The sequence below is a fragment of the Microtus pennsylvanicus genome, chromosome 4 (genome assembly GCF_037038515.1).
Source record: "Microtus pennsylvanicus isolate mMicPen1 chromosome 4, mMicPen1.hap1, whole genome shotgun sequence".
NCBI lineage: Eukaryota > Metazoa > Chordata > Mammalia > Rodentia > Cricetidae > Microtus > Microtus pennsylvanicus.
The window spans coordinates 24,559,380-24,580,339 of record NC_134582.1 but is presented as its reverse complement, the minus strand read 5'-3'; the positions used below and the strand labels follow the sequence as shown (position 1 = coordinate 24,580,339).

Genomic DNA, 20,960 nt, shown 5'->3' with positions numbered 1-20,960 from the left:
TGCTAGGTCCTAGGAGGAGCAGTAAAAGCCTGTGTCCGTAGAAGGGGAGACTGGCAGGGTGGTGGAGATTGGAAGCCATATAAAGCACTGAGAAGGGGGAGAACTTGGTAACAAGAAACAGAGCCCTCTTTAGGACTTGGCCTCTCTTCCTGGCTATCAGAGAATAAGGGGTCCCAGAGGGTAGAGAGTCTGAACGTGCAGAGAGAAACAGGCAGATTTAATCTTAACAGCAGAGAGAACTTCTAAGGATCATAACTGCTCCTGGTGCCAGCATCCTCTGGAGATGATAGCACTAAGGCAGGAAGGCAAGCTCCTATCACAGCCCTTGGCCTCCCTGGTACCCTCCTAACCAGTGCCCCTGCCCTCACTTGGTAACATGCTTGTAAGAATGGTCCGAGGGACAGCAAGGGGCTGGGATACTCTCCATTCTGTTGAGAGTAACACAGGGCCCGAGGATACTGCTCTATAGATAGAAAACTATGGCTCAGAAGGTAGTGTCTCACAGAACTGGGCCTTCCAGTCTCTACTTCCACCAGGACATAACTCTGCCCTGAGCCTCTTTTACATCAGAATAAGTCTCTGGGGTGTGCACCATGGCAGGGGCAGGCCAAGTCAGAAGAGGTGGTGAACAAGAATGCCTCTTTGCCTTTCTCCTGTCTTATTCAACTCTGGTTTGGCCACTAGGCTATATATGTGTATACACACACACACACAGTATTGGGGATATATATATATATATATATATATATATATCCATCCCCATTTTCCCTTTTTGTAACCCATTCAAGAAAAGGCACGTGCAACTAAAACAGGGAATATGTTGGAACTTCTGTTGATTCAATGTTCCCTTCAACAACCAGAATCTTCCGGTTCTGAGGCCTTCTGTGTCCTCCAAGAGACTTCTGCTGGGTTGGTGTTGGAGCTGGGGGGAGGGTGCAGGACAGCTTGTCCCCACAGCATCTTCTGGAGTCTGGGAGTGGGCGGTGCACCGCCAGGGACAGGAGGAGCGAGGCGAGGTTTCGCGGTAGCAGGTCTTGGGATGTTCTGGTTGTATTATGCTGTGGCGGGCGACCATCTGCTCACAGAGGTGCTGTGGAGACAGGGAGAGAGGGCACCCGAAGCCGAGGGCATCCTGGGCCGTATCTCTTCTCATTAGTTTGCCGTCTGGAACTGGCATAGCTCAGTTCTGCTTGCTGATCATTAAGAAAGGATGGCATTGTCAATAAACAAACAAACAAAAAAAATGAAAAGAAAAAGAGGGCTTGGGCATAATTTCATCCACCGTTAGCTTCCCTGGCAGGAAGGATCTGCTTAAGGCTGCCCAGGGCTGAGACCTGTGGAAACACCACCTCACGGAAGATTTCCTCTTTGCTTCCAAATGGCCTCTGCCGGCCACAGTTTTTTAATGATCTTGAGAACTGGAAGATGTTTGCATAAGTTACGGCCACCCTTCCTGCACACTGCTCTCTTTTTCTAAAGAGACTCTTGCCTATTTCTCACTGACTTAAAGCACAGCTGTGGACCTAAAGCCAGCGCTCTCCCCTACCCCAACCATGTAGGGTATCAAAAAGCAGTGGATGGAATCAGAAAGCCTGGTCCAAGTTTTCTCAACTCCGTTTCCTTACCTATTGACCTTTGTAATAAGATACACTGGGCATGCCAGTTTCCCACCTAGCCACATAGGTCCCACACTGTCATCTCACAGGTGACACCAGGCTGGTGGCCAACCGTAACTCTTTGCCAGCCTATAGATATTTTAACTGTACCTGCTCTGAGTGCCACATCCCGGGCAGTCAGATTAGCTTGCCTCGGCTAAGTTACTGAGAACAATAGGACTAGGTTTGAATTCTACCCCAGACAGTAGGTCCATCTGTACTGTATCAGGGTCCTTCTGAGATGACCTCAGCTTGACCCAGAGAGGTGGTAGGTTTGCAGATCTTGACAGAGGAAGGTTTGGAGGAGGGACTGGTCGGAAGACACCTGCCATGTAGCTAGCATTTGAGCAGGAGAACGAAGAGCTCAAAGGATGGTACTAAGATTCTAAAGGCAGGAGGAGTCCATGTTTATAGATCTCAGGGTAATGGTTAGAATGGATCCAACCCTTTGTGGGAGTCATGGGCTCCTTTGTGAAGCTGAAGAAGAATGCAGTCTTTGCCCAGAGCATCCCATACACAGAATCGTTTTAATGACATTGTAAATGGGCTCACCAAAGCCTAGAGCCTTCCTGGCGGCCCAGCTAATAGCCAGGCAGGACCGGAGGAGGAAATGGCAAGCGGACAGAAGCAGAGAGAATAAGGAGTGGCGGTTGGTTGGGAATGGGCAGGAAGAAGTACTGTCGGTGCGGATGAACCATAGAGTCAGGTGTTCAGGGTACCCAGGACCCATAGGGTGGAGCAGGCGAGGCAGATTAGGCCCAGGGGGGGTGCTGCCAGGGCTGGGGGAAGGGGAGGTACTGGGTGGGCGAGCCTGGCATAAGCATTTCTTCCATGGAGCCTTGGGGGCGGTGACCAGATTGCGGTGGGTTCCCGGAGTGTGGGAGGTGGGAAGACAAGGCAGCGGATGTCGGACATTTGTTCTGGAAGTTTGGCAGCATGAAGGAAGGGGGAATCAGGCAACCAGGCTGCTGAGTTGAGAGGACGGTGGTTGCTTTACTTTATCGGGGGAGGGGTATTTGTGAAAGCAGCCAGTGAAGGGAAGTCCCGAGGACTCTGAGGATGCCAGAGTGCAGGGCAAATCCGTGAGAAGGCTGCACCCAGAAAGCCCCCCCGCACAGAAATGGTCCTCTCTGCTGAGACCCCGAAGAGCTCCGTAAGAAGGGAAAGTGACCTGTCTTGGGTTTTCCAGGAGGAAGTTAGTGTTAGGATCCGTCATAGCCCTTTTTCACATAGGGAAACTGAGGCCCGCCAGGATAAGCCAGCTTGTAATCAAGCTGGGCAAGGATTCGGGACTTCTCATTTCCCTTGGCGCTGCCCCCCGGCTGCCATGGCAACCCTTCGAGGGGTTCTAGGCCAGAGATGATTGTAGGCACCTGTGGCTGGCAGTCAGCCACACCCAGGACACCAGGACATCAGCTCGGCTAGTCAGCCAGAAAACAATTTCCCAGTGCGAGCCGCTCTTCACAGCCCGTTAGCACGTTCCCACATTCTCGGCAGTCGGGCAGTCGGCAGTCGAGTAGACCTGCTTTGCTGGGTCTTGGTGCCGAGAACGCAGGGTGCTGGATGAGGCCTCACTCCTGATGAACACACTCAGGGGGGCCTCCTTAGCCCTGGGGAGAGGCCCCTTCCCCCTTTGTCAGGCCCCCCTCCTTTTCCCCCAAGCTCAGCAGACAGGGTCCATTTTGTTTTCGATGAGGCTGTTTTCATCCTCTTGATGTAATGAAGCCCATACAAGGCATCCTTTCTTGAGCATTTACTATACTCCAGGGACTCCTGCTGAACACATTGTCTGCCTCATTATCGCATTGAATCCTTGAAGCAACTGCTCAGGGTGGGGACTCTATTGCCCGCATTTTATGGGGGAGGAGGCAGACAGACCAAGATGACATCACCGGCTAGCAAGGGGCTGAACGGTGATGGTGGTTTGAACTCGGGTTGGACCGCTCTTGCTTAGAACTGCATTTGCCTGCATGATAGGCAGGAGCCCTTGACTAGGGTACAGTACCGAGGTCAGACAGGTCTCTGTGCCATTGAGCCGCAATCTTCCCTTAGCCTTGCGTTGTCAGTGAAGAAACTGAAGCCCGTGGGGCCCACCCCATCCAAGTTCTGAAAGTTCCTCTCTCTGATGCCTGGTGTCTTTGTCTCTCACACACACCTCTCCCTGACTTTATCTCTCGATTAGATGGATAAATTGAGAGTGACACACCTGTGCTGCATCATACCTAGGACCTCGTGGTATCACAGACCCAGCTAGAGCCGGGTGATTGTTAGCACCCGTCTCCTTGTGCCTGGGAGCAATGTTCCACTCCCCCCCCCCCTTTGCACTCAGGGACACTGTCTACCCCTGCCCCTGCACCCAGAACAGTCATGTTCTTGGGCTAACAGCCCCCTCCCCGATCAGGAACCCAGGAACACTTCCATAGGTATTCTCAAGACCTTCCCGCCTCCCCACTCCCGCATCACTTCTTCCTCCTCCGGGACCACTTCTTCCCCCTACCGTCTCCATCTTGGCCTCCTTGATGCTCCTGCTCTGCCTGTCTTTCTGCTGCTAGGCCTTGGCCTGCCTGCCCACCTGCTGGCCTCCACTCAGCTCAGAGCCCTCCTCCATTTGCCAAGGCTTCCGGGGCTGCGGTCACTTCTCATGCAAGATGAGAACGAACAAACACGCTTTTTTCTAAACAAAAGATGAAAGAAGCAGAAATGAGAGCCGCCGGCTGGCTGCCCCGCTCTCAATTTGGCTCCCTGACTCTTGTCTACCCTGTTTGTCTGATCCCCCCCACACACACACACTCTGCGCACGACAGGAAGGGAGCCTTCCTCTGTGTAGATGGAACCCCATTCATCCTCTACTGTGTCTTATGATCTGTGGTTTAAGTGCTCTGAAATGACCACCTCGCCCAGTCTCTGGGAGCACTCAGAGTGATGCTGCCACTGCCCTCTTTAGGGGAGAAAGAGAATCAGAGGCTAAGTTCCAAGTCACACGGTCAGTAGGGGGCAGCCTGGATGGGTCCTCTGTGAGCTATAGTCCCAGCTCTTGAAGGCTCTGCACCCCTCTCTGCCTTTAGAGGAGCCAGGAGGAAAGGCTCGAGAGCCCTATGTTCCCTTCACTGCTGCGCATTCCTTCTCGCGTGGAGCTGCAGTTTCTGGATCTGTATGTGAAGTGGGGTTCATAATTCTGATTCCTTAAGGTTGTTGTGGTATCAAGAGGAGTCTAGCAGTACCTGGACTTGAGAGCATCTTTATCCTGGAGCCAGGAGCTGGGCCCTGACTTGGGGAGTGTACCAGAGGAAGGCTATGCAACTCTGCCCAGGGGCGGCATACTAAGGATGTCCTCTGTGGGGCTCAGCATCCCTGCGTAGCCATTTCTTGGTTCACAGAAAAGCTGTGCTGTTCTTATTCAATAGATCTCACTCCTGGGCCCCTGCTCCTTGGGTTCCGCAAAGCTTCCTGCACCCAGCCCGTTCCATGGCCCTGTCAATCTGATTCCAGGGGGAGAATATGAACTAGGATAGGAGACAACTGCCTGCAGAGGAGAGAGTTAAAATCCCCCCCTCTCGTTTTAATGTTGCAATTGATTGCATCCTCCTGACTCACCCTAATGGAGGTCTAGCTGTGAACCCACCGTGGGCCAGTTACTGGTGAGCAGGGCAAGGCCCTACCATCTCTAGGCAGCTCAGAAGCCTTTCCGGAAGAGGTCACCGAGACACTTACTTCCCTTTAAGACTTCATAGGAGTCAAGGTCTACAGCTGGGCAGGAACCTCGTAATGGCTCTCAGGCCCATTCCCCTGCGTAGGTGAGATGGAAGCCTCTGAAATACCTGTTGTCTCCTCGTCCTCAGATGCCCATTTCTGTCCCCAATGCTCCTGACTTCCTGCCTCATTTCTGTTCCGTTCTCTGTTGTTTAAAATCCCTGCCTGACCTTGCAAGTTCTGTTTATGGAGGTGCTAGTTAGTGGTACTGACACTGGGTACCAAGTGCTACATGTTAGATTCCCGGTGCTGTGTTGGGTACTAAGTGCTAGACATAGGAACTCGTTAGTTGGGTAGGGAAGACAAGAGAGTGGGTAAGCAGCTCCCACAAGGGCCAGGTCAGGGGCGGAGTGGGATCAGTAGGCTGATAGAATAGAGTGCACATTTAGTCTGGTTTTTGGTGCAGGGCTCCTAAAACTCTTGCAGTTTCCCGAGTAACAGGAGTGACTGGAGTATTTGTTGCTGTCTTTGACCCCAGTTCCCGACACAAACCTCTTAATTCCCCCTGGGATTTCCAGATGCTAGAAACATCTTTGGCTCTTATGGGGTGACTCATGGTGGGTTTCAGTATGGAGGTGGCCAGCAGAAAAACCAAGCTCTGATTGGACGCTTGGAATCTTCAGCCTCATTCTCCATTCTCTGGGGAGATGAGACTGGAAATCAAATTACTGACTGGTCACAGTAACATGGCAAAGTCGCCACAAAGACCCTACGTGCAGGGGTAAGGACACTTTCTGGGATAGGGAGCACATCCGAGTGACAGCAGTGGCGTATCTCAGCTCCGGGAGTGGGGGTGGGGTGGCGCTAAGCTCCAATCTCCCAGGCTCTGGCCTCTGTTCCTCTCCCCAGCTGCTCATCTGTATTCTTCACCGTGTCTTAGATTGTATAACAAACGCGCAAACGTGCTTTCCTGAGCTCTTGAAGCTATCATAGAAAATCCTTTAATTTGAGAACAGCAGTAAGAACTTCCAGTTGTTAGCAAAGTTGTACAGGAGCACGGGCGACCTGGGGAACCATTTCCTACAGTTTGCACCTGAAGTGAGGGCATAGTGTTATGGAATGGAGCCCTGAACCTGCAGCTCTGCCCCAACTCTAGATGACAGCCTAAATGACTTGCAAGACTTTCCACGGGCAAAAAAAAAAAAAAAAAAAAAAAAATGGCCGGGCGGTGGTGGCGCACGCCTTTAATCCCAGCACTTGGGAGGCAGAGGCAGGTGGATCTCTGTGAGTTCGAGACCAGTCTGGTCTACAAGAGCTAGTTCCAGGACAGGCTGCAAAACCACAGAGAAACCCTGTCTCGAAAAACCAAAAAAAAAAAAAAAAAGACTTTCCACGGGGGTATAGGCAGCAGGAGGACAGGTTAGCATAAAAGAAGCCACCTTTATTTGGTGGCCAGTATGTGGGGAATGGCTAACAGCAGGTAAGCTTTTCCTATGTGGGGGCTTCATGTAGTATAGTGGAGGCCCTGTAGTAGAGGCAGTGTCTCAAGGAGGTGGCTGGGGTGTCTCTGCTTTCTTATTGGTGATGAGCAGGTAGAATGTGATGTCCCAGGGAAGAACCATTACTGTGTGATGCCTTCGGTATACACGTGATCCTGGCCATTCCTTTCTTCCTTGTCCTTTTCTGCCCACTTACTTCTTGCTGCCCTGTGTTGAGGCAGCTAGAGTGTGCTCATCTGGGATCTATGCCAGGCTGCAGGCTTCCTCGGGGTCCACTCGCCATCGCCCCTGCTTCACATGTTAACGACAAGAAGAGAGACTATGACCCGGCTTTCCAGATAACAGGGTTCACAGGAACCATCTAAGCACCTTGTGGCTTGGGCATGCCCATCATCTTAGGTGTAGGGGTGGAAGTTTGGAGGCTATCAGGAACTGAGCATGGCCAAAAGGAAGCTGGGCGAGTACTCAGTGTCGCATTAAAAATCCAGAAGCTTCTGTGAGGCCCAGGTACAGCTTTGCTTGTGAGTGCAGTGTGAACTCGAGCAATCTACGTGGAGCTGCACCCTGGAGCTCAGCACCTTGATCCGTGCTCCACACAGGAGGCCTCTGGACTGTGGTTTTTGCACTGTATCTAGATGATTTGTCCAGATGACAGCACACTCGCATCTGAGAAGTCGTCCCAGGCTCTTTCTTCTGGTCATTGGTGTGAGGATAGTGATGATGGTGATACTTTTCTGTGGTCTTTTCTGTGGTGTGAGGGGTTGGCAAGATGGCCTTCATTATGCACAAAAATGGTAGCTCAAGCTCAGATCCAGCCCTCAAACTAGTTGTCTTTGGCTCTGTGCTCAAACTCTTTTGAAATAAAGGAGCCAAACACTGCTACATATGCCCAGCACTGGGGGCACAGGAGTGACTTGGGAGACATTCCACGGGTGTACAGACAGCAGGAGGACTGGTTAGTCCTCCTTTATTTGGTGGCCAGTACTGTGGGGGGGATGGCTAATACCAGGTAAGCTTTTTCTACATGGGGCTTCACGGCACCCTGAGAATCTGATGGACAGCCAGCTTAGCTAAAACAGCCAGTCCCCAGTTCATGAGAGACAGTATCTCAAGGCAATAAGGCAAGGAGCGGCAGAAGACTTCTGTCATCCTGGTCCGGCTCCACAGGGCTTGCACGAGCACACACATCACAACATACATGTGCGCACACCACACACACGTACAAAACTGAATCTGTGTCAAATTGGCATTCCCTCTTATCAGCAAATACAAAAAAGCTTGGTAACACACCACATTGACAAAGGCAGAGAAAATTGGTTTCCATATATATATATGTATGTGTGTGTATATTATATATATATCACTAATACAAAAAATCTCTAAAATAGTATATATATTATATTAGAGATTTTATATATATACTATATTAGAGATTATATATAAAATATATATACTATATTAGAGATTTTTTTATATATCTATGACAAAATTGCCTGACAAGCAGCTTCAGGGAGAAAGATTTAATTTGGCTCACAGTTTCAGGGGGTTTTACTGTTTTGTGGCTAGGCCGACACGGCAAAGTGTCTTAGTTTGTGGAAGTAGCACACACAACAGTCTATTCACGTCACAACAGATCAAGAAGCAGAGAACATGTTGGTATACACGTCTGATCCCAGCACTGGGGAGGCAAAGGCGGGTGGATTTGAGTTCTCGGCCAGCCAGGGCTACACAGTCAGACCCTGTCTCAAAGGAAAAACTAAGTTAACAGCAGAAAGGAGAAAACAGAACAGTATACCTACCTGGTGCTGTGTGTGAGGCGAGGTCTGCAAGGAAGGACTCCAGGCCCCAGCAACGGAGGCCATGGTAAAGAGGACAGTTTGCGGGCTGGGGCCTTGGAGCGGAGGCAGGATGTTTCCAGGTCTACATATTTACCTTCTTTGAACCTGTAGCTGTGTGATGTGTTACTTGTTCTAAGAACAAAGTTCTAAAGATTCTCCGAGACCCAGATTCTGTGGTTCTCACTCCAGGCTTCTAACGTTTTATAACTTGGTGACCTAACTTTTATAGACCTGGAGGGCTCATCTTGCATGAGACCAAGGATCTGGGCCCCTCTCTGGATCTTCCTGACCAGTGCTGCTGTAAGCCAGGCCCTGCAGCTCTCGTGACATAGATGGCTCTGATGAAGGGGTCTCGCTTCTTTCACAGTTCAGCCGTAGGAGCTCTTGGTAGCCTGTGGACACAGGTCTCAGGCTGTGCCATACTGTTCTCTGTCTTCCAGGGGAGCTTTCTCCGTGGTGCGCAGGTGTGTGAAGGTGCTGGCTGGCCAGGAGTATGCTGCCAAGATCATCAACACCAAGAAGCTCTCAGCCCGAGGTTGGTTCCGCGCTGCCTGCCCACTGCCTGTTTTCCACTCTGCTATCGCTCTCGCCCTGGACCCGAACCCCGAGCTTGACTTCTGGGAGATGCTGCTGGCAGGCTAGGAAGCTCTTCCTTCTGAGAGTGTGATGAGAATAGATCCTTCCTCAGGAAATCCAGGCTAGGGGTTTCAGTGTCTCTCACATAGGTCAAGCCCTCCATGGTATTCCCTCTCCTTTCCCCTCTACCATGTCCTCCATGGCTTGCTGCCCAACCTCTGCCTTTGCTGTAACTGTTTAGCCTTCTATGAGCAGCCCCTTTGCTCTTCCCAGGTCTCTACTCAGGGTCACATCCTCGGAGCAGTATTCTTGCCTTCTGCTCAGTCTGCATTTTTCTCTTTCCACTGTTTTTGATTTCCACGTAGCTGTCCCCCGGGCTCACTTCACTATGTGCCCCACTTTGGCTCCTTGTTTAATCCCTGGTTGAGTGGACAGGACTCACCCACTGCTCTGGGCTCAGCACCCAGGACAGCGCCCTCGCCAGGCCTCTGTGCTACCTGAGAACTGTCCGTGGCTTTTTTTTTTTTTTTTTCGAGGCACTGGCTTTTGAATAGGTGCTCTGAGGTGCGGCCTGCTTTTGAAAAGAACATCCAGCTAATTGTAGCTTCAGAGGCTTTAGGAACATTGTCTCCCAAACTTTAGAATGACCCTGGCCAGCAGCAGCACCATGCCCTGAGAGATGGCCCGTGTTTCAATCTAAAACAGTTAAAGTTACATCTTTAAGGTGCCTAGAGGCACTGGAGTTTGGGAACTCTGCCCAGAAGAGTTCTGGTCATTCCTGTGTGCTTAGGACAGTAGTTGGTGACCAAGTCAGTGTATTGATAAGCCAACCCCCCCCCGCCGTCCCCCACAATAGATGCCTTGAAGGCCGGTGTAAGGAGAATTCTGTTGGGTGAGATGGGTGCAGAATCTTGGGAGAGAGGCACAGTATGTCTAAGAGTTTAGTAGGCTGCCGCTTTGTCTGGATGAGGGCCCAGCAGGTGCATGGCTTATGAAGGTCCTAGGGATGCTGTACCACGGTGATCACGCTGCTCTCTGCAGGCCTCCCAGCAAGCCCTGGACTGGGCTGTGGTTGCTGCCTTTTGTCTCCAGCTCTGTCGTCTGGCCCACAACGCTCTATTTACTTACTTCTTTGCATCCGGCGAGGAGGAGAGGCTCTGAGGATCCCCAGCTGGCATGACTAGTGTGAAAAGGCCAGGTCTGCAGAAAGTCTGGGGTTGGAGTCAGAGGCAAGGAAGCAGATGGGCAGGAAGTCCGAACAGAGTGCTGCTTCCTGTTGGCAGCCTGCAGGGCACAGCCTTCAACTGTTACGTGCCTAGTTGTGCCCCAGTTCCCGAGACCCTGGGGATAGGGCTTGAGTGGTTCTCAACCTTCCTGACGCCGATACCCTTTAATGCAGTTCCTCGTGTTGTGGTGACCCCCCCCCCCACACACACACAGTTATTTTCGTTGCTACTTTATAACTGTAATTTTGCTACTGTTATGAATCACAACGTAAATGTCTGTGTTTTCTGATGGTCTTAGGCAATCCCCATGAAGGGGTCATTCGACCCCCACAAAGGGATCATGACCCGCGGGTTGAGAACCCTGGGCTATAGTTTAGGCAGGTCAAGTTTTGCCCTCCAGAAGAGCATCAGGAAGGAAGATGAGAGAGGAGCATCATGCTGGCTGCGGCTGCAGTTCTATCTTCTCAGGGGACACAGACATAGAGGCCATCACTCCTGTTTGGGAAGGTGACTAAGCATTCTTGGACAGTAGAGACTGTCACTGTTAGTGACAGGCAGCTACTACCTAGGCCTTCTCTCTCTGACTCTCCGTTGAGACCGTGACCTCCTGGGAGGAAAGGAAGCCTGACTAAGAGGCTAGGAGCAGGGGTATGTAAGGGAACTTTCTCCAGGCTGTCTGCTGCCACCGAACCCTCTCCCCAGCAGGGAGGAGAGCAGAGACTCCTTTAGCAAGTCTCTTTGTGTCACTCGCCTCCACAGGGGGCATTAAAGCTGTCACATTTGGCGCTATTCTCTAAATCTCCCCTGCTGGCTCTTTGGGATGGCTTCCCGCAGCTCCCAGCAGGAGCCGGACCCACCCGGGGCTTCTATCCACCCCTCCCAGCAAGCCCTGGCTTCCCCTAGCACACCCCACATGGCCTCTTCTAGCAAGTAGTTCCCAACTCCGGGAGGTATTTTTATATGTATTTTAAAATTAGTTCTTAAGAACAAAACCTTCATATTCCAAGTGTCATTCAAAGAAACCACAAGCAAATAAAATGAAACGTAGAGATTTTGCCTGTTTACATCCCTGCTGGTCCTGAATTCCAGTCTTGGAAACAAAATGAGCTTCCCCCTGGAGTTGAATTGTCTCAGTGAGGCTTTTGGACCGCAAAAGTCCTGGCATAGTAAATGACAGCCATGCGCTCTGGGCTAGACCCTCCCAGGTGCTCGATGGACCTCTTAGGGACTCTGGGCATAAAGGTGGGGTTGGTGCAGTGCTCAGGGGTGGTCTTCTAAGACTCTAGGCTCAGACTCCTGGCACAGGCTCATGTGCCATGAGGTTCAGTAAGATGCCTGTTACAATGCTTTTGGGAGGCTCTGAGGTTCATGAGTCTGTCTTCCCCATACTCTCCTGACACCTCTGGTCTTCAGATTATTTCTCTCATATCCCAGGATGGGCGGGGAGGGGCCTTTTTTGCTCCCAGTGCCCTCCCCCATTCATCATTCCCTCCTGCTACAAACCTGTGCTCACCTGTTTGCAGGAGCCCTCCTGTGTGCTTGCATGGCTCTTGTCCTGCCTGGCCCGACTGGGACTGTCTGGCTCCTGGCACTAGGCTGTCTCCAATTTGGCCTCAATACCCTGAGGTTGACCCAACCAAAGCGGGATGAAGGTCCCCAAGGTGTCATCGTGGGTCTAGGGGCTATGTTCTCAGGCACCAGGCAGGGTGTGGAGACTCTAAGCTTCCTTGGATGTCTCATCGCTGTGGGCTGGGACTGAGTCATACACCGATTATCAGTGCAGTTATTCGCAGGAACTGACAGGCAGTTCTGCTGCTTGCCTGTGCTAGGGGTTTAGACAAGCCTCTCGGAAACGCCATGCTAGGCCCCTAGAACCTGGCAGTAACCAGTGGGCAAGGTTGTGTTTCCACTAGGCCCATTTTCTTGGGAATGAGATATGAAACACACCTATACACTAGGTAGAGGGAGAACTGAGGTGTGTTACCAAGAGAATCAGAGAGAAATGGGGCACACACCTTTGAGTTCAAGACCAGACTGGTCTATACAGTGAGTTCTAGAACAGCCAGGGCTAAAGCATAGAGAGACAGTCTAAAAGAAAGAAAGGTCAGACCTGGTGAAGGAGAGTGAAGGGCAGACGGACCATTCAGAGAGCTGGGGAAGCTCTCTGAGGAAATGACTTCGTCCTGGGATCTGTCTGAGGAGGAGGAAAGCAGTAGAAGAAGGCCCAGGGGAGGAACACTCTAGGAAGGGGGCACAGCAAGCAAAACACCCTAAGATAAGAAGCATGGTATAGCCAGACGGTAGTGGCACACGTTTTTAATCCCCGCACTTGGAAGGCAGAGACAGACAGATCCCTGTGAGTTTGAGGCCAGCTTTGTCTTCAGAGGGAGTTCCTACAGAGAGAAACCATGTCTTGAAAAACAAACAAACAAACAAACAAACAAACAAAACAGAAATATACGCCAGGCCAGAAAACAAGTCAGTGTAACTGGACTTTGTGGCTCAGATGATATAGCCTCGAGTTGGACCATAACACGTTGGGAAGCTGTTAGTCTGTTGGATACCCAGGAGGAGCAGCGGTTTATTTATATACCCCCCCCAAAGGCCTTAACCACCAGAGTCAAATACCTAGGATGAGGAGTTGCTCAGTCTAGAAGCAAGGTTCTCAGAGCTCTAAGTTCTGAAGAGGGGACTACTCCTTTATCACCAGGTCTCCTTTCTCTTCCTATACCCAACAGAGCAAGAACAATCAAGAGAACGTGGCCCTGTAGCACTGGGCCTCTCGGTGCTTTAGCAAATGAAAACTTTATCAACAGGGCTAGAAAATCCTGAACAACATTCTGTTCCCATGCAGCAGATGGGTATGGCTAACAGGGAAAGGCAGCGTGCAGGGCAGCTGTGCCATGCCTGCGGCTGGCGGGAGTCTTAAAACCAAGGATTTGGCAGTTCCAGCAGGGAGGTCTGGTAATCAGACAGGGTTGACGGGTTTGTGACCAGTGTTTGGTCCCACCCCCTGTCTAGTTTGTCAGGGGGACGTGTCACGTCATGTGCAGGAAGAGGCACAATTCCCCATTTAGACTTGCACCCTATCGCTCTGAATGTGTTGTCTGGGCCAGAAGATCCCATTCCTTCTAATAGGCTGGGCAGTGCCTCTGCAGATCTCTAGTTCTGCTGTGGATGAAGGTGAACTGTGGGGGGGGGGGACAGGGGCTGGTTGGGGTCCTCTCCTCTGCTAGGAATCTGAACGCCACTTCTGAGTGTGCTGAAGGAGACTGGGAGGGAGGGAGGAAGAAGACGGGTCTGTGGAGCTGATCTAGCCTTGCACCCCATCCCTACTCCCTGTAGCCTGCAGCAGGTTGTCAGCTGGGGAGCTGAGCCTATCAAATCAGAATTGGACTTAATTGCATTGCTGATGGGAAAGCCGCATTTCAACATTGATCGTGGCTTCTGCAGTCCGCAGAGGGCAGCCAGCAATTGATCTAGAGGAGCGAGCAGGGGAAAGAAGGGCTTTCTCTGTCCTCGCCACACCTGCTCTGGAGGGGCCATCCTGTGGTGAGGTTTTAGTCCTGGGTCAGCCTTGAACTGTAGCTTAAGTGTCCTTCTATGTGTTCCAACCTCCTCATTGGGGCACAGGCAGGCCAAAGGGAGAGTCCTGAGTCAGGTTACAGAGAACAGTACAACACAGGGTTTAAAGTCCAGCTCCAATCACACCGCCTGGACTGGGTCCTTAGCTTCTTCTTCCTCTGTGAAGTCAGAACAGTGACAGTATCCCCTAAGGAGTGCTTGAAAGGTAAGCAAATGCTTTGCCCTGTGCCTGGCATCAAGTAAATTCAGGTTCAGAGTCTCCAACTAGAAAATGCAAACTTTGAGGATGGATGTAATACTCAAAGTGGAACATTCCAAACTAGGAAAAACTGGGTTTTATGCACAACACCATGAAAAAGTCATATAAAATTGCCTTTAGGTGCCGACTTTGGCAGCACATGTACTGAAGTCAAATTACCCCTAGGATGCATGTATATTTCACATACATGTACTCTGTGCTTAGTTTATAGTCTCTTTTCCAAGACAACTCATTTTGTATATGCAGATAGTCCCAAAAGCCCAAATCTCAAACACTTTTGGTCCCTGTTTCTAAGCATTTTGGACAAAGGGTGCTCAACCTCCATTCCACATTTGCTAGCAATTTCTCTTTAAATGTTTTGTTTCTTCAACGCAAGCATTAATTAATGAATTGTGGACAGACAGCACAAAGGGAACTGAAGACTGCACAATGGCCACGGCAGCCCCAAGACTGCCCCTGGCTTGGGCCACGTGTCCTTATCTGTGAAATGGGGGTGGTGGTGCCACAGACCACCATGGCAGGCACTGACCAGGTGGTAGCTATGATTGTTCTCAGCAGCCTGAGGCTGAAACCACACAGGCTGTTGAGTTTATACAAGCTCTTACAGGTGGCTGGGGGACAGGGAGTTTTGGACAGAGGTCCTGGCAGGTAGGTGTGCAGCTCTGGGCCAGCCCCAAGGGAGGGACACAGCAAATTCTACCTTGTAAGTCTTTGGAGATGCCTGTCCCAGCTTCCAGTGTTCTATGAAATGGAGGGGGCTACTGGGGTACAGCTCTTCTGAAAAAAATTACATTAGGAAGCTTGCCTCATCCATCCCTCCGTCCGTTTGTCCATCATTCATGCATGCACCCATCTATCCGTTCCATCCATCCATCCATCCATCCATCCATCCATCCATCCATCCATTTGTGATTTCTTGAATAATTAGCATGTACCAGACCTTCAAGCAGATACAGGTGGTACAACAGAGACCCGGCCCAAGGATGTAGGTTCTATGAGACATAAACATTGCCTGGCTCTCTGTAGCCTAGAGGAGGGTCCCTACAGGCTTAAAGTCAGGGTAAGCTTCTAGAAACCAATGACATCAAGGAACAGTAGGATTGAGTCATAGCTGGTGATACGGTTTGCCTGCCCAGGGAACTGGTGGTTCCCAGAGGGGACCCAGGAAAGCCAAACTCTGCAGTGCTTGGAGTTAGGGTTTGAGGGCAGGCCTAGGATGTTACAGGGAGTTGTACCCGGGCTCCAGACCTCAGGGTGTTTGGGCCCTACCATACAAGAAGGGGTTGGAGAAGGCTGTCCTTGAAGAGCCCTGGATACTGAGGCCTGGACCGGGAGAGGGACTCATCTAGGTCCCCACCACCTACTTGCCTTTTCTTGGAACTCAGAAGCCCTGGTATGTAGTGTGCATTTTCCAGTTCCTGGGGCCACCCTTTCAGAGGAAAGGATGGTAGAAGCAGGGTGGGAGTCTAACATTTCTGGGATTCATGTGGGAATCTGTATTTCAGATCACCAGAAGCTGGAGCGTGAGGCCCGCATCTGCCGTTTGTTGAAGCACCCCAATATCGGTGAGCCCCGGGAGCGTGAGGGGGTCCTGGTACAGTGTGGGGTAGCGGGGAGCAGCCACTTTCTTCTCTGGGGACGGAGGCTGTGGAGGAAGATGCGAAAGGGGGCGTCTTGTTCAGGACCAGCTTGCTTTGGGGGAAGGTGAAGAAAAAGGACCCTTCCTCCCTCCCACGCTGCCAGCAGCCTCCTTCGGAAAAGCTGTCTCAGGAAAGCTCTTGAAGCTGAAAAAGAAAGATGAAAATAGGACAGGGGGAAGCTTGGCCTTGACCAGCAAGGCCCACGCCCCGACCCACCACATGCAGTATTAGCTTGGATCTGTGGCCCTGTCCAGCTTCTGAGTCCTGCCCCTGTCTGTCTCTTGTCCTTCCAGGAGCTTGGCCCCTGCCCCAGAGTTAGACCGAGGTCAGTCTTCTGGAGATGCTTGGTCCATGGTGGCAGGACCACAGGGAAGGTCCTAAAACACACTTCATTGTCTTATGTTTCACTACCTGTCCCCTCCAATGCATGGATGCATTGGGTCTGCAGATCCCTCCAGTCAGGGAGGAGCAGGGCTGTCAGGTCCTGTTCTATTGGCACAGCTGTGAGACCTTTGTGGGAAAGCTGCATCCAGAGCCACTTCCCTCATCTTCACTGGCGCATGGCCTTGTCTTGTCACCTGGGGGTCCTGTGTCATGGCAGCTTCTGCTTTTATAGGCCTGAGATGGGCTCTCAGAGGGGAAGCTAAGCTGCTGGTTCCCGGGGCTTGTTTCCAGGTGAGCTGCCTCTGAGTTCTCTGAGGGAGCTCCAGTTCCTATAGCTCTGCCCTCTCTCATGGAGGGGAAGCAGATTCCTGCACAGAGCAGGAAGAGTTAACTTTCCCCAGGGAGATTCCTCCACCTGCTATTTCAAGCAGAGGCCCCTCCCCTCCCCTGCACAGCAGCCAGAGGCAGCCAGTAGCAGAGAAGAGGCCAAAGGCCACAGCTGGAGGAGGGCCCTAGCTGGACCCTGCGCTGCTTACCTGGGTCCTCCACCGCTCACTGCTGATGGAAGGTTCCAGGGAGCTCTGACAGAAACCCATGTTCTCAAGGAGGCTGTCAGGTTGGGAGGAGGAGAGTGACATACGTGTGTGTGTTATCTGTGTGTGTTTGTTGTATCTCTGTGTTTGTGCATGTGTCTTTGTCTCTGTATGTGTGTTTGTATCTCTGTGTGTGCATATTTCTGTATGTGTCTCTCTTTGTGCATGTGTATCATCTCTCTTTCTGTTTGTTTCTATATGTGTGTCTCGGTGATGTGTCTCTATATGTGTGTGGTGTCTGCATGTGTGTAATGTCTACATGTGGTTGCTCTGTGTGTGTGTGTGATGTCTATTTGAGGTTTCTCTGTGTGTGTGATGTGCACACACATGTTATCTATATGTCTCTGTATGTGTGTGTGTCTATGTGTGGTATCTCTGTGCATGTATGGTGTCTGTATGTGGTATCTGTGTGTGTGTGATGTGCACACACATGTATCTAGATATTTCTGTATGTGTGTGTGTCTATGTGTGGTATTTCTGTGCATGTGTGGTGTGTGTATGGGATATATGTGTATGTGTGTGATACACACACACATACACATACACACACACACGTATCCAGATGGGTTTGGGCATGCAGCTGCTCTGTCTGAACTCAGTGCTCCAATCTATGTCTCTCTCCCTCCCACTCCAGGCTGTAACAGGAGTACATGGACCGTGGGGTAACAAGCTGTGGCTCAAACACTGCTTTGTTACTATTTAGCCAACCCTAGACACCTTGCCTTACAATTCTGAAATTCAGACTTTTCTGGAAATTCAGAATTACCCTGCCTTGCTAGGTGTGGTAATTCAAGAGAGCATAGTGCAATGCCAGGGTGAACGTGCTTTACACTGCTCAGGACCCCGAGCCCCATCTGCCCATTTTGCAGCACGATCTCCCCAGGAGACAAGTTTCACCTGTGACCCCACACAGCCCTTGCTCTGCACCATTGGCACAGGTAGACACCCTGACATGCTGAGGTGCAAGAGCCCAGAGATGAGTTGCCACCTTTCCACTGTCTCCATGGAGCTGTTTACTCCTCGTTCACACAATGTCAAGTTCGCTGGAGGCTCTAGCACATGCTCAGACCTCTTCTAGGCATTGTGGCTGTCAGGAGAAATGAGGGCGGGAATGCACTTGAGTAAACATGGCTATTTGTGGGGAACAGAGTCAAGCATGATGCCAGAAGAATCTCAGAGGAACAGAAGCCATGGGCTACTGCTGAAGAAGCTGGAAAGGCCCCTATCTTGCCCAACAACTTATCTCAAGCTGATGCCATCTTGCCAGAGAAAACTAACATGGTATAGATATGGTGCAGGAGCCCAGAGGGCATCGTGCCTGGAGAAATCTCACAAGATCTTATTCTGCTTGGCAAGTCCAGGCAAGGCAGATGGGCTGTTATCTGCTTGTGTCCACTGTCCTGTCCAAAGGCGTGGGAGTGGGGATCTCAGTACAGGCTGATCCAGCTGTGTCTGCAGACATTTTACCCCTCCATTCCTGCCTGGCTGAGGGTGGTACCATCACCACTTACGATAGACAGACCTCAGAAGTTCATGCCCATGCCAGAGTATGGGAAACCTTGAGGGGCTATTTGCAACCTGAGAGTTCAGTGAATAGTTTGGGATGGGAAGATATTCATGAACCATGCTCTGCCTGCTGATAGCCCATCCAGCTATGATCAATGGAAACGTCCATCAAATGAGTGGAGGTTAGTATCCCCACGATCCAATCACTCCCCATAGCACTATTCACTGGAGAGCAAGCCTTTAACACTCGAGTCTTGGGAGACACTTCATATCCAAAGCCTTTACAGCTTACAGGCGTCTAGGAATGCTTTCACTGGCGAGATGGCTCAGCAATTAAGAGTCCTTTACTGCTCCTGCAGAGGGACAGACTTGGGTTCCCAACACCCTCATCAGGTGGCTCACAACCACCTGAAACTCCAGTTTCAGGGGACCTGAGGCATTTTGGCCTCTGCTGGCACCTGCGCACTTATGTGCACACACACACACACACACACACACACACACACACACACACACAGAGAGAGAGAGAGAGAGAGAGAGAGAGAGAGAGAGAGAGAGAGAGAGAACTCTAAAAGAGAAAGTATACTTCACACTTGGGTTAACATTCCAGGCACATGACATGCTTGTAATCCCAGCATTTAGGAGGCAGGAGGATTGTGAATTTGAGCTATGTCTCTCTAAAGACAAACAAGCAACAAACATCAACAACAGCCACAGACAAGGTCTGGGGATGCTGCTTAGGGTTAACATCCCTAGATCCCTTTGCTCCGTTTAATCCCCAGCGCTATCAAAAGGGAAAAGCTCTTACCATTTTCATTTAAGATTGTGTAAAACACTTTCCCCTCCATCACCTATCTCTGATGGCCATCTCCCGACCCCTGGAGCATCCATTCAGGAACTGCCTCTCAGTCCACTGAATTTATATATGAGTCTGAAGGCTATGAACCACTCAAAGGCTCCACACTGAGTTGTACTCAAGGCCGCTGTCACACACCCAGTGATGCTAGCTATGGCTTTCAGTGAGAAGGGAGCTTACAACCCTGTCGTCCACTTCTTCATCTTCCCAGACAGACGTGTATCAGACCTGAGCTCAAACATCTTTTTTAGAAAGAACGCCACACAAATGGATGGAACTAGAAAACACCATTTTGAGTGAGGTAACCCAGAAAGACAATTATCACATGTACTCACTCACAAAGCAAAGAAAACCAGCCTACAAATCATAATCCCAGAAAACCTAGAAAACAATGAGGACCCTAAGAGAGACATACACGGATCTAATCTACATGGGAAGTAGAAAAAGACAAATCTCCCGAGTAAATTGGGAGCATGGGGACCTTGGGAGAGAGTTGAAGGGGAGGGGAGAGGCAGGGAGGGGAGCAGAGAAAAATGTAGAGCTCAATAAAAATCAATAAAATAAAAAAGGAAAAAAAATAAAAAAGAAAGAACGCCACAGCTTTACATTTTGCCTTTTCACCAAACGACATAATTTGGAGAAGATTCCAAACCAGCGGGTGAACTTCCGAATCATTTCAACAGCTGTGTGGCTTCTATTGTGTAGGAGGATCCTAATTGTCTCAGTTAGCACCCCCACCCCGACTGTCAATGACACAGAGAAGGATGGGCAACCCTAGGCTTGTGAGAACTGGTCCTTGGCTAACAGGACATAGCTTCCAGAGCCAGTCCTAGGCTGCAGGCCCTTCTTTTAAAAGCTGAGCAATTTAGGGAGCTCTGGGCTCCTGGGAGCTTTGCCTCTCTGTTCCCGGTAAATGAGGTGTGAAGAGATGGCAAATTTGCAGCCTTCAGAGTGCAGAAACCAACTGCTGTCTCTCTCACTCCAGCCCCAGGGAACGCTATTGTCTTAGACTGCAGAGCAGGGATGTCAGTCGGGGGCCAGCACTGAGTGGGCACGGCTGTGCACCTCATGGGACTCCTGTAACGACCTAGCACAGTCTAAATAAGGAAAAAACAGGTTCCGAGAGGCATAGTAACTTGCCCAGGTACCGTCACACAGCCAGTTTGTGGCAGAGACTGGCACCACCGGCTCTTGTAGCACTCTGGTTTGTCCAGCAATGGATGTGAGGGCTGGAACAGGGAGAGGGACCAAGCTGACACACAGAGGTCTTCAGTCTTTACGCCTAGTCCCCTTTCAGGAATGTTGGGGGTCTTGGTGTGGTCAGCCCATTCCCCTTGCTTTTGTTAAAGTCTGTACTCAGGGACTGAGGTTGAGGTGGTGGTTCCAGGAATCCAATAGGGACAGATGGGTGGTGAGCAGTGAACCCCGTGTAACCAGTTGCTTTGGCCCTGTCCACAGTCCGGCTCCATGACAGCATCTCTGAGGAGGGACATCACTACCTTATCTTCGATCTGTGAGTCTTATCCACACACACCCCGTCGTGCCATGGGAGAAGGGTGTCTAGGCAGGGACGGCCCTGATGGACTCAGTCTGAGGACTCAGTCCGAATGCTCTTAGAGTTCCCCTAAATGTCGCCGGCCACTGCCCAAGCTG

The 20,960-nt window shown here is 50.9% G+C and overlaps 1 protein-coding gene across 4 annotated transcripts in view; it reads left to right on the top strand.

Moving 5' to 3' along the window:
- Camk2a (calcium/calmodulin dependent protein kinase II alpha) overlaps positions 1-20,960 on the top strand; it is a 62,543-nt gene that overhangs the window by 6,426 nt on the left and 35,157 nt on the right. For all 4 annotated transcript variants that reach the window (XM_075968550.1, XM_075968549.1, XM_075968548.1 and 1 more), the window contains exons 2-4: positions 9,123-9,217; positions 15,834-15,893; positions 20,766-20,820. In XM_075968550.1, the coding sequence (XP_075824665.1) occupies positions 9,123-9,217; positions 15,834-15,893; positions 20,766-20,820 (210 nt within the window). The remainder of the gene's footprint in view (positions 1-9,122; positions 9,218-15,833; positions 15,894-20,765; positions 20,821-20,960) is intronic.